General features: G+C 36.1%; 1 protein-coding gene across 5 annotated transcripts in view; it reads left to right on the top strand.

Annotated features, from left to right (window-relative positions):
• LOC145976969 (RNA binding protein fox-1 homolog 2) overlaps window positions 1-12976 on the top strand; it is a 252944-nt gene that overhangs the window by 172545 nt on the left and 67423 nt on the right. For all 5 annotated transcript variants that reach the window (XM_083108556.1, XM_083108554.1, XM_083108552.1 and 2 more), the window contains one exon: window positions 895-948. In XM_083108556.1, the coding sequence (XP_082964682.1) occupies window positions 895-948 (54 nt within the window). The remainder of the gene's footprint in view (window positions 1-894; window positions 949-12976) is intronic.

Genomic DNA, 12976 nt, shown 5'->3' with positions numbered 1-12976 from the left:
CCTCGCTTGTTTATCTTGACATCTTCAAAAACGCTTGCTTTCCGCTTATTTGATTATCATGTATCGCGCAAAATAAAAAATTTTCTATATTTTCTCTTGTTGCAGGTTTTTTTGTAAAATTTTTAATTTTTTTGCAGAAAAGCTAAAGTTTTTTTATAAAGCACTAGATATCTATAAGATAGCATTTTACAGATGAACTCTTTTTATAAGAAAATTCAATTTATAAAAAACTTGCAATACACTTTTATTACGTATTATTTTTTTGTTTTTTATATGTATAATTTGAGATAAAGTATTTTTAATAGAAGATTACTTTTATTTATTCGACATATATAGGCTTTAATAATTTACACAGCATTAATTTCTAGGCATTTCGTAATATTTTAGAGCGTACGTTAATTTTGTTCAGGTTAAATAATGTCAATTAAATTTTTAGCAATTTCTAGATCATTTTATTTATTTTTTGACTGTTTTGTCAAGCATGAATAATAAACTGCGTGAAGAGTTAATATTTATATTCGTAAATTCAATATTTATGAATGGAAATTCGAGGAAAAGCTTGCGGTGTAATCAACTAATATAATTATACAGTTATTAACGCATGGCAGTTTAATTAAAGGATTAATAAAATCAGAAAAGCTTTGTGTCAGGTTTCCTTTGATACCATGATTGAAAATTTCATTATAATCCGTATCAGCATATTAATATTACAATATTTAATATTATATATTTGCATTATATAACATATTTAAATTTCTCTAAAGACCGAGTTTTTAAGAATTTTTATTTCATTTATATTTATTGCATTTATTGATAACATATTTACAATATTATTTTACAATATTAATATCATACTGTCATATTTGAAACTTGATAAATATATTCTCTTTTCAGCAATTTGGGCCAATCCTGGACGTCGAAATCATATTTAATGAAAGGGGCAGTAAGGTAAGCTCAAATCGAGCCCTTAGGCTGCGAGCCACCCCTGTCAACCTGCCCCTGATAATACCGTTAATTTTAAGCTAATATTATGCTGAACGAAATTCTCGCATCCAGACCGAAGTAATCATATTTTTTTAAAGTCCCTTTTTTTTAAACCGTGCTAAATATAATCTCAATATTTATTCATGTAGAGAGCATATGAAATATGTGCTTAGAAATATATATTTTAAAACTCTATAATAAAATATTTATATATATTTTTCATATAATCGATAATTTGTGATAAATCGAAGCACTTTTGGAAACTGTGTTATACAATTTCGTAGTTTTTATTTTCAAAATATTCATTATATAAATTTCTTTTTTGCTAGCAAGTGAAAACTGGCGTTGTAAACGTGACTCGATTTTTTTAATTCGTATCTCGTGTGACAGTTTTTTCTGTTTATTTATTGAAATAGTTTTCTGAGAGTGCTCTGGAAGCGAGGATGTCGCGGAGGCCATAATGATCATATTAAGGGCTGCAGCATCACGAACACTTGTATATATATAGAAGTATTTTATATATATATATATATATATATATATATATATATATATATATATATAAAATATTGGATATGAGGGTAGAAGACTGAAGAACTAATATTAAATCCCGGAAAAACAGCAATATCCCTTGATGAGAATACGAAAACGTGATGCTGCAACCGCTATACACGTTTTTTTCCAGCGCGATGGCGACATTTTGTTAGTGTGTTTACTTATTAACCTTGTTACAATCTTATTATAAAATTGCGAAGTGCCATTGTCAGTTATCGCTTTTTCGTCTTTATCGATATTACGCAATTTTAAATAATGACTCCGATATTTTTAGATAATATTCTCCGAAATTTTTCATGCACGAACAACCGTCGAACTTTAGCCTGTGCTTAATTATATCGCATTATGACATTTTGCGTTACAAAAGATTTCTCGACTGTCTTTAAAATAGTCATGAAAAAATTGAAATTCTGACGTTTCGTCCAGATATATAAGATCAATCAAGAATACATCAAAATGATATTTTTAGATCTAAAAATATCTTATGAAATAAGCATCAAGATGTGAAAACTTGACAGATGACGACATTAAAATCGAAACACATATATATGATCCTTCTTCGTATGTTTCTATTTTTCTAAAATTATATTGTTTCTCTCAATCACATTTTCATCATTTTCACCGAGTTTTTTCTATTATTTTTCTCGTTTATTCTCTTTCGGAAAGAATCACATCGAGTCTCGATGGAAGCCAGAAAGCATCGTTGGAGATCATAGTCGTAATTATCTGTTTACGTTAATGACATCGTGTAAATGTAGGATTTGAAAAGAAAACGTTCTCGCATGTAAACGAGTTTGAAATGCAAATTACTTTCAATATGGATGACAATGAGGGGAGAGGTCGGAATAAGATCCGCAGTAATACATCGTGTCGACAGTCGGCATCCGGGCGGTGTGCATATTCAGCATCTTGGCGTCAAGTACACCTAAATGCACTTCATCAAGTCGCACTGGTAACCCAGTATCCCACCGACGTCTGCGGACGTCACGCGTGGCGACCTGTCGCTGATTATACGTGGATGGGATTATATCTCTATATTTGCTATGACACTTGATGTGTTTCGACTTTAATGTCGTCATCTGTCAAATTTTCGAAGCATCTTGACGCTTATTTCGAAAAATATCTTTAGATCCAAAAATATCGTTTCGATTTACTCTTGATCGGTCTTATAAATCTAGACGAAATTTTTCGTGACTATTTTAAAAACAGTTGAAAAAGCTTCTCTTGTATTTTGATTTTTAAGTTTCTTCGATATTAATTCTTGAAAAAAAGATATTCTTTATATTCGATTATATGGGAAAATTGAAATTTATAATTCAGAAATATTTTGAAGAGATTGCAAAACTTATTGTGTTATTCTTCTAAAACAAGACTTGGATATATATTTATCCGAAGTTATTTCACGAAAAGGGATTGCGTGGAAACAAGTAGGTTGTAAATAATGTTTTTCAAGCATAGATTTACACACGATATTTCCGGCTAGTTAAAGTACAAAGTTCAAGGAACTTTGTACAAGAATATCGCGAGAGATACGTCTCGCAGGAGTTTGCTCATTTCAATCTCTCAAGTTTATATCGAGAATTCCTTTAGCCTTCATGTTATCTCATTGGCAATATTTTCGATTTCATCGATGCCATTTTGCAACCAAATTCTTCGTCCAATAAGTGCATCAAAGTCACGCAAACTAGTATTATACTCTTCAGCAGTCGTATCATGCTTTTTCTTTCGCGTTGTACCTTGCAATCGGCTTTGCTGAGCGAAATTTTACCGGCATTATATTACTATTTTAAGATTTACAAGATCGATGTTTCAATTACCATGCTCGGCAACCAATTAGTGCGCAGACAAAAGCTCGACGACGTTTCGTGCTGAAAATGGAAATAATATTCCAATATCCATAATTATTCGTTAGTAAATGTATTTATTCGAAATTAAATTAATTTCATATAATTTGTAATTAATTTGATATTACTACTGTATACCACTGTAATTTATCGATGTAAATTTTCGAGAGAGAAAAAATATACAACGTCAATCGAGGGAGTAAGAATCAAATATGTATTTGTCGTCGATTACATCATTATGGCTGAATCCGGTTCGTCTGACGGGTTCTACGGACAGGAAGTCGATGTCGCGGCGCATCCGTACTTGTAACGACCAATCACGGGACGTGATATAGAATGCGAAATAGGATGCTCCCAGCTTCCGGAGGGCGAAACGCGTCGGCGACGAGGGAACTCTAATTAAACTCTTGCGCGACTCGTTAATTAGCATGACCAATCAACGACTGCGAACAGGTTTCGAGCGATACACGCTTTTTACTTCTATTCGCGCATTGCGGCTTAATCGGTGCGGATCGGTTGCGTGAAAGCGGCTTAATCGAGAAAGCACGTGAAAGAAATCCCGCGATAAGGGAACACGGTTGGGCACTCACAACTCGACATTGCTAATATTTCGTTGCCGTATTACGGTCAATTTGTTACTTATTCCCGGTGCTCACGTAACTTACTTATCACCGCTGATAATAATACAGTTCGTATGTGGTTTAATCCGTCATCTTGTTTTTATCAGTCTTTTTCTTTATTTTGCTTTAGTCGTCGTTCTTTCTCGTATATAATTTATAAATATCTTATTCTTATGCGACACTCGCATAAGAATAAGATATTTATAAATGTGACATACTTCTCGAACGGATTAACTGTTGCTTGTCAGTTGCTCTACTTGATAAGGAGGAGAACGTCGTGTAACCTCGCGTTGAAATTGACGATATTTGACATTACTGTATAATCTCCCCGTAACTGTATCCGCCGTTATATATGCGAGCCATTCCGACGAACGAGCAATTAGAAACCCTGCGAAAATCGAGTCGACAATGGCACTATCGTCTTGTCCTTTGCAATGCAAATATCTCCCGCGATGCCGCCGCCGGCACGCACTAAAGCACACGCAGAATTTACTTGGAATGGTATAAGTGTCGCCATCGCTTTTAGTGCTTAAGTGATTCCGAGGGCGTGACGGGATCTGATGCTTCATGCGACACGCTTTAAGGGACGAGCAAATAATTATTAATCTAAGGCCTAAGTCGTCGACAGTATATTGTAGATTATATAAGTCGGGCCTTTAAACGTTGTAATGAAATTTACATCATTTTAAAAGATTTTAAATGTTTTAATAAACTTTACAAAATCATTTTAAAAGATTTCGTCGTGTTGGAGAAAGAAATGTCAAAAATAAAATCATGCAACATTTATACAATACAGTAATTATATGAAAGAGGAATTGATTAAAGATAGGAATTTGTTTATTAGAGCTACGAAGAGAGGAATTTATTAAAGATAAAATAATAGTCGACGATTTAATTAAAATATAATAAAGAAAAAAATATAACTTTCGCGAATCGTTATAGATCTCGATATTTTCAATTTTTGAAGCGACAAGATCCCGTTACGAGCTTTGGTAGAAATTTTTCACACATTGCTTTTGTAGAATGCACGTGAAACGACGATTTCACGCGTCAGATTTGATAGCCGATTCAACGCTGATACCTTTTGCCATCGATAGAGTTTTGGAGCAGAAAAAAATTAAAACGTCACTTGCATGCTGCAAAAGCAACGTGCCATTAGTTATAAAACAAACGAGTGAGTGATCGTATGTGATTCTGTGAGAGAGACCTTTTCTCGAAAGCTTCGTCAATGTAAATGGAATGTGGCATCCCTAATGAAGTGCAGCATTTTGGAAAAAGAGATATTTGAAACTAAGGTGGGAAAAGAGCGCAAACCGAGAATATCCATCCTAAATAAGTCTCTTTTTTTTTCATTTTTCTTCGTCATATATAATACATATTTATACACATGTACATGTATATGTATATTTGTATATATTTATACACCTATTTTAGCAAAAATAGCGATAAGTAAGCAGCTATTGTTTTATTATGAATTAAAAATTAAAATGAAAAATAAAATACATCTTTCGTACACCAGATGCGATTAATATTTTAAAGTACTCGGTGCGCGCGCTTTTCCAACACCGCGTATGTGCTAATGACACGTACATACATATACCGATATAACCAATGGTGTTAGTTCTCGTAGTTGTTAGACGAGCTGTTGCATTTTTACTAGCTAGCCTTCCGCATTTTATCATTATTTAGCTCCCATTGGTTATAAGACCGGTCGTTGCATCTCGCATACCGGGTGTCCGCAACTGCCCACGATAAACAGCATTGCACGTGCAAGAAATTTCAGAAAATATAAACAACCATTCTGTTAGTCTAGTTATGACTCATTTAGTTTCTCATGGTACGATGAATGCGTTTTCTTAAACGTCTTAACAACTTAATCGCAAAATATAACAGTTAACTTTATTTATTTCAGCTTACATTAACACGGATGATAATTTGAAAAATAATGGAAATTTACAGTATAAAATAAATAAAGACAAAATTACGCGAAAATTTTATTGTTGAAGATAATTCTCACAGAAATTATCGAAAATCAGAATGTTAAAGTTTATTTCGCATCTTTTGCATCCCAATAGAGTTTAACGAAGTAAAGCATCTTTGTTCGGCGGCAGCGGCGGACATCGCGATATACCGGGTGACCCGACCGTCGTCACTTCCGGTCGCGGAGGAGACCCTCGGGAGATGCTGCCCATTTGATTTGATGAAACTTTGTCGCGTCTCTTTCCCGAAGCTGTTTCTAACCGATCCCGTCATCATTCCCACGTCCACCACGAGGTAGTCCCAGGGAGTTTCGAGGTGTGTTTAGTGCCAGACGCAAGAGTCACGCGACCGCAAGAACGATAAAGAGAAGCGGACAAAGTAAGCTTATACTTAAGAGGAGAGACTCTTCTTTCGTTGCTTTCTTTTCGGGATCAGACCAACGTCCATTAAAAAATTAGCCGCCGTTCACACGAATGGTCTATTACACCGCGCGGCGAGTTTCTATTTTTTCTTTTTTTTTTTACTAATCCACCTGCAATATAAACAGCATGATACGTATATATTATACTATTGCATCTTCCGAAGTTTATCGAGCATACGCATGCATGACGACGATCGCGATCGTCGTCCCATGGGATGCGTATGCGCGTTATACGTACATACTATACCTCTATCTGATTGTTATCATTATTATATATGTAAATAGTAGCCGCACGCTTTTGTCTAGGCGAGTCGAAGGTATATAATAAACGGCCCATGCTTCTACCTCTTTTATTAATCACGTATGTGTCTTAGGATAGAGAAACGCTGCTTAAACGACTCCGTCGTTTCTTTTTTTTTTCTTTTTCTCTTCAAACGACGAGTTGTCTCACACCGTTAGCTCCTCGTTGCAACGAGTATATACTATTGTTCTTACATCCATCCGCCAAAATCATCCGAAACTATCCACGATATCTTCCAGTCCCAGGTGCAATCCGGACGTCCGGTCTGATCTCGCGAAAGATTGCAATTCTAATCTCGCCTTTAGAATATAATTGCGAACGATAATTATCAATTATGTATAATTATGCCATTGTTGATAATTATACTATTGTCTCAGTCGTAATTATTTTGTTAATTAGCAGTTAATTTGAAGCTGTATAAAATAACGAGGTGGCAGTATAAATTATATAATGTTAATTTAAATTGAATTAAATTTTTTTTGGAAAAAGTAATATATTACAATTTTCGATTATAGAATGAGAATAAAACAGGTCAGTATATACATATTTGAATCTAGTATAGAAGATAGACGAGATTTTTCAGCAGAATAAAAGATATTTGCCATAGAGGGCCTATATCTTTTACATGAAAATCATGAAAAAGTGTTTGCGAGGGGAAACATTGCCTCGATAAAATACCTTGAAACTCTCTGGTTCCTCTGATTTGTAAACATATTTACTAACATTCCATGTTCCACGATCTCTTAAAGATAAAAAGAGAGAAAGAGAGAGAGAAAGAGAGCGAAAATAAGAGTTTTATGTACGAAGAGAGAAAGAAGAGAGAGAAGAAAAAGATCTCTCGTATCACTTCCATTATCACAAACACACACGCCTATCCACCTTATCTCTCTTAACTCACCCTCTATATATATATATATATATATATAATCTTGAATCTCGTATTGTTTTGTGCGCTTTATATCGCTGTTTGCCAGCTTCGGTCACAACTTCAAATATTCTTCAAACTCCGGTCTTTCCGTCCCCATCCGAGAGATTTCCATCCCTTATCCTTTAAATCTCCCCATATTCGTCTTCGTTATCTTTCGACCATCGTGATACACAACACACGTTGACCCACAGGATTCGTGACACGTACATGACTTCAATTTCGAATCAATCGTTCATCGTCGGTTTTATCGGGGTAAATTATTTTTGCTTTTTGTTGACAAATTATTTTTTTTCTTTTCAACTTCGCGAACCAGTATTGAACAAATCGTGTTTCTGCGCTTAATATTTTGTATTTTTTTACGACGAAAAACTCCATTATTGACGGCACGGATGTCTATTAAAACCTACCGGCCAATAAAAACGGCATCGCGCTCGTAAAAAGCGTACTTGCGTCGTAAGAAATGTCGGTACGTTAGTCTCGCGAGGAGCGAGAAGGATGTAATAAAAACCGTACTCGGCGCGAAGGAGAAACGTCTTTTCGCACGTTAGTTTATTAATCTACAACGAAACGATGTTGTTGAAGAAACAAAACAAAAAATGCGCGGAAAAATTCGTCCACACACGTTTTTCCATTCGAAAGAGAGAGGGAGAGAAATAAAAATGAGAGAGGGGGGGGGAGAGGGAGAAGTCAAATTTCTCTCTATCCCCTCTTGCAAGCGAAATATGCACACGAAATATTACAGGCCTTTCCGTATTTCTGATCCCGACACCTTATTCAGCACTCACGCATTATAATGACATAACATATTGATTAATTAATTGTTTGACTTGGTTGTTTATTGAAATATAGCTGTCTTTTTCTGGAACACACGCACACGCTCACAACCCGGTCGGCGCGCGAAGTAGTGTTAATATCTTTTCATTCTGTCTTGCTATGTTTCGCACCTCACTGTTAATTAATTGGGTAATTATTATTATTATTATTGTTATTCTCGTTATATGCTATCACTAATTCGCTCATACATTTGTATTGACACAGGCATGCGCGCGTGAACGCGCACAGCCCCACACATACACACACACACACACACACACACACACACACAGACACATACACACACACACATTCACGCAGTATATGCGTATATACGTTTTTGTCCCGAATGATTCGGTGTGTCGTCTTCTAGGCGTCGTCACTTTCCTTATTTGCATAATATCAGTAGCTGATTATCAATTTGATAGTGCAACGTGTACACCAGGATTGGTCGAGTTACATCGTAGATCAGTGAAATCTTCGAGAGAAGCGTCTTCAAAAGGTGACGAGTTTCGGGATCGATCTAAGATTAATTCGCCCTCGAAAAAATTACAAGAATCTCAAACGCGATTTTCTTTTCTACTAATTATTTGCAACGAGATTTCTGTAAAATATCTCTCTTTTTTTTATTACAAACTTAATCGCATACTTTATTTCATTCGCGATCAAATCTATTACATCTATCGCATGCAAAATATCGGTAAATATTAGCACTAATTAATTCTTCTCGTTATCGTTAGTGTATATCGTTGTTAATTATACGGCTACTAGTAATCTTCTCGACTCTCGTGGCACCTTTTCAAAGACTCTCTCGTTCGCAATTAACGATCCGTAGAGTTATATACGTAGACAGATTGAGCTCCTCGTTTTGCGTACTAACCTCATCTCGAGGGCAAGGAATGATTATTAACACAACTACTTTTTAACGCGAACCGGAAGTAAACTGTTCTCTTCGGGGCACGATCGCAAGCGCTGCTGCTGCAAGTGTGTATGCGGAATTACTCTCAATAAGTAGGTTTCTTTTTTTTCACGAGTAACTGGAGTTCGTGCACGTGTCAGAGATGTTAATACTATATCTCTTCCCTTAATTTTCTTTCTTTCTATTTTATCTTTTTTTTTATTATTTCACACCCAAGCTTGCATGGGCAGTCACATTTGTCAGGGGCGTGCGATGTAATCGCCGCCTTAACGGAATGATCACACCTTGTAAGTAGAAATAACGTGCGCCATGGTGTAACAGGAACCGGCTAAATATGAGCCTTTTACTTACTGCGGATCAGCACGCACTTTTTTTTCGTAGCCGCGACGATTGCAGCACTGCGCCGAAAGACAGAGATGTGTGCCTGGCCGATATTTCGCGAGTAACTTGCGAGACTCGTCACGATTTCCGGTTACATGCCTTTTTTATTACCACTCAAAAAAATGAAAATAATTTATTATTAATTAATATAAATACTTACCGTAACCACTTAAGCTAGATCAAAATGTTCGCTAGTCTAAGACTAGTTACATGAATGAGTCGTTCAACGGGCGGATCACTAAGGGAAAAAAAAAATTAATATAACATATGCTTAAACTATCAGTTACAATTTTCTCTGAAAATTTATTTTATTTTTATTTAATTTTATCCGCATGTTATTCATGTTTTTCGTCGATGTTCGATTCGACGGGTCGAGTGTACAATGATTTTCAGGAATATAAAAATTTTTCGCGAATCCCCCTGTTTGTTTACGTATCGCTTCACTGAACGATGGATGAAGGGGAGAAACGGCGCGGGTGCGCGCGCTATCGCTCCACAGAAATTGTTACTTCACGTCCGTCGCAATTAAACCTCACTACTATATTACGGCAAGTGCGGTAATTAATCACAGCCGCGGAGAAGCAATTAGTCATCCTGGGGATTGCATCCGCCTCGTCTGGCGTCTTCTTTACCGCGTTCGCGCGTTCGGGCCCGGGTATATCTATCGGCGCCCCGCGTCACTCGCAGTTCGAGGCGTGTAATTTAGATCCAATTACGAACCGGAGTCCCTTAATACTAATAGATACGTAAATCTACGTAACGTAAATCTTCCTTTATCGATGTTCTCTTCCTCTTTTTCGCGCGTCGCGTTGTACCTTCGGTCTAAATGCATCAGCCGCACGGCTTTTAACGTCGATTTTGTCATTAACGAAAGTTGCGCAGGGGTGTGACACCGTAAAGCGTTGATATACGAGCGAAAAGCATATTGAGAGAGGTAATTAGCCTGAGCCGGGCGCTTAGGATATCGCGATCCTTGTAGCCCAGCCTTGAGAACGCGACTTCATCGCGCGAATTTATCCTGATTTTAATCTCCCAAGCGTGATATCAAAATACTCGGCACGTATTCGGCTCACTACTATTCGCGTTATCGGATTTGCCTTGTGTGCCGAGAATACAGTCATCGCGAGAACGCGAATATTCAAACCGCAAGCTACTTAACTTAAAGATATTCAAATTGCTATCGTTTTGTGTAAGCTTTCTTTATTCAATATCTTTCTGCAAAAAATTTTCCTGTCGGTCAAATGATTGTAATCAATTTAATGTTTATTATATTTCAACAATTATTTCATAATTTGATCCTGACAAATAAGGTAATCTCGATATATTAATAATAATTATTAATAATAATTAATAAATATTATTAATAATTTAATTACATTTTTCGGTAAAAACAAATGTGAATTTTGCTTTATAGGAGAAAGAGAAAGGTTGAATCATTTTACTTTCTAAAAGCAAAGTTAGATCGGGAAGTATTGAGAAATTTCTTCGCGCGCATTTCCTTTCCGATACATTTCGCAGGAAATACATTTTCACTATTAGCGATTTCGACCGTGAAAATATTCACGTATAACGATACACGCATCGTTAGTCATCTGAAAGTCGATAAGAGCTTCAGGGCAACCTTATTGTTATGGGCGCGGGCGATAAAAGCGAACGAATGCGCTGTTTTCTCCTCGAGAGAATTTTCGCGGAGGAGAGCAAGAAGCGGGGAAGAAGGAGAAGGGGTAGAGAAAAATGTTCCTTAATCAAAAAGGTGCAAATTGCGCTCAAGTACTCTGTTAGTCATCTCTGCTTGGTACTGAAACTTTTTACGACGACGACAGATAATGGCGCGATAGGAAAAGAAGGGAAATAATTCTCGACCAAGCGCGCTTCCAGCGATATCCGATTTCCATTAATGACATTTGTCCTCTAATGACAAACGTTCGATCTGTGATCAAGCCGGAATATGTGCTCGATCAGCTGTACAATGGACCGTATTAATGGCGCAGGCGGATACATACTTGTCATAATCCTTCCATACGCCATCGCCGTATCCCGTCATCCGTCTGTTCGGTCGTTATGTTCATGCTATAATCTTCTAAATCATTATAAATGCGTGGGGTTTTGGACATGAGGCTAATTTTCTTGCTTGCGAATATTATTATTAAATATTGCAAGATACCTGAATATGATTTATCAGTGTGTAAGAATAAAGTTTGATTAAAATTTTCATCTGTTTCTGGAATTTTGTAATCTGTGTAATGTAATAATTAAAATTTTTTTTTATTCATAATAAGATTATTTTATTTATTTTCAATTTTTGCGCGAGGATGCAAAGATATTTTATTTACCGTAAAGATTTAATTTGCATCTACAATATAAAAAAGTTCTTATTTTTTATACTTTCAATAAAGAAGATTAATTTCTTTTATATTTACATAAGATTAATTATTTTTATATTACGTAATTCTGCTAGGCAATAAAACATTTAAGAGAATTAAATCTGGTTGAAAAGCGTTTTCTTAATTTTTTAATATTAAACATTTCTATGAAATATATACAAAAAACTATGCACCGGAAATACTGGAAATGAAAGATTTAATAGCTTAACACAATTTTAGACCGAACAAATGGCCAACGATGGCGAGTTATATATGGAGATGGAATGCTGAGTATATAGTATACTCGGGATGACGTCACATTAACGCATTGCATTGTACCTCATATTCTCGGCAAGAGCGCGACACAAGTCATTAAACAGACGCGACCGCAAGAACTGAACCGAGGTGGCCTTTTAACACCACATCCGGTGCTTTCCACACAATGTTCTCGATTTCGCGGAATTTCGGTGTTCGTCTTATTGCGCCTGGTTTTCAGCAGCACGACAGTCCGCGTAATTAATCGATCGTGTTTCGCATCGTGCTGTCGGATGTATTTGCGACTGCGATGTATATACACATTTTATCGCGTCTACCGGGAAAATTCCCGTTGTTGTCGGCTGATTAATGAGCATTTTCTCGCACTCGATGCTCAATTAATGCATCGCTTCCTGTTTTCACAAGACAAACGAATGTCCATTCATATCTCGCGGGTTTAATAATCGGATGTAACTTCCGCGGCTCGTTAATTTGGCTAATTGTAAGTCGTAAGTTATGACAGATTGTATATTAAAAATATATAGGCACATTGAATATAGATACGTAGACACTAAAAATGATAGATGAACGGAAATTTAATATCGGAAGTAA

Source organism: Camponotus vicinus, unplaced genomic scaffold (genome assembly GCF_025532165.1).
Source record: "Camponotus vicinus isolate PSW18456_S1 unplaced genomic scaffold, iyCamVici1.0 SCAF_9, whole genome shotgun sequence".
NCBI classification, from domain to species: Eukaryota; Metazoa; Arthropoda; class Insecta; order Hymenoptera; family Formicidae; genus Camponotus; species Camponotus vicinus.
The sequence above is the reverse complement of the archived record's forward strand: the minus strand, read 5'-3'. Positions and strand labels throughout refer to the sequence as shown.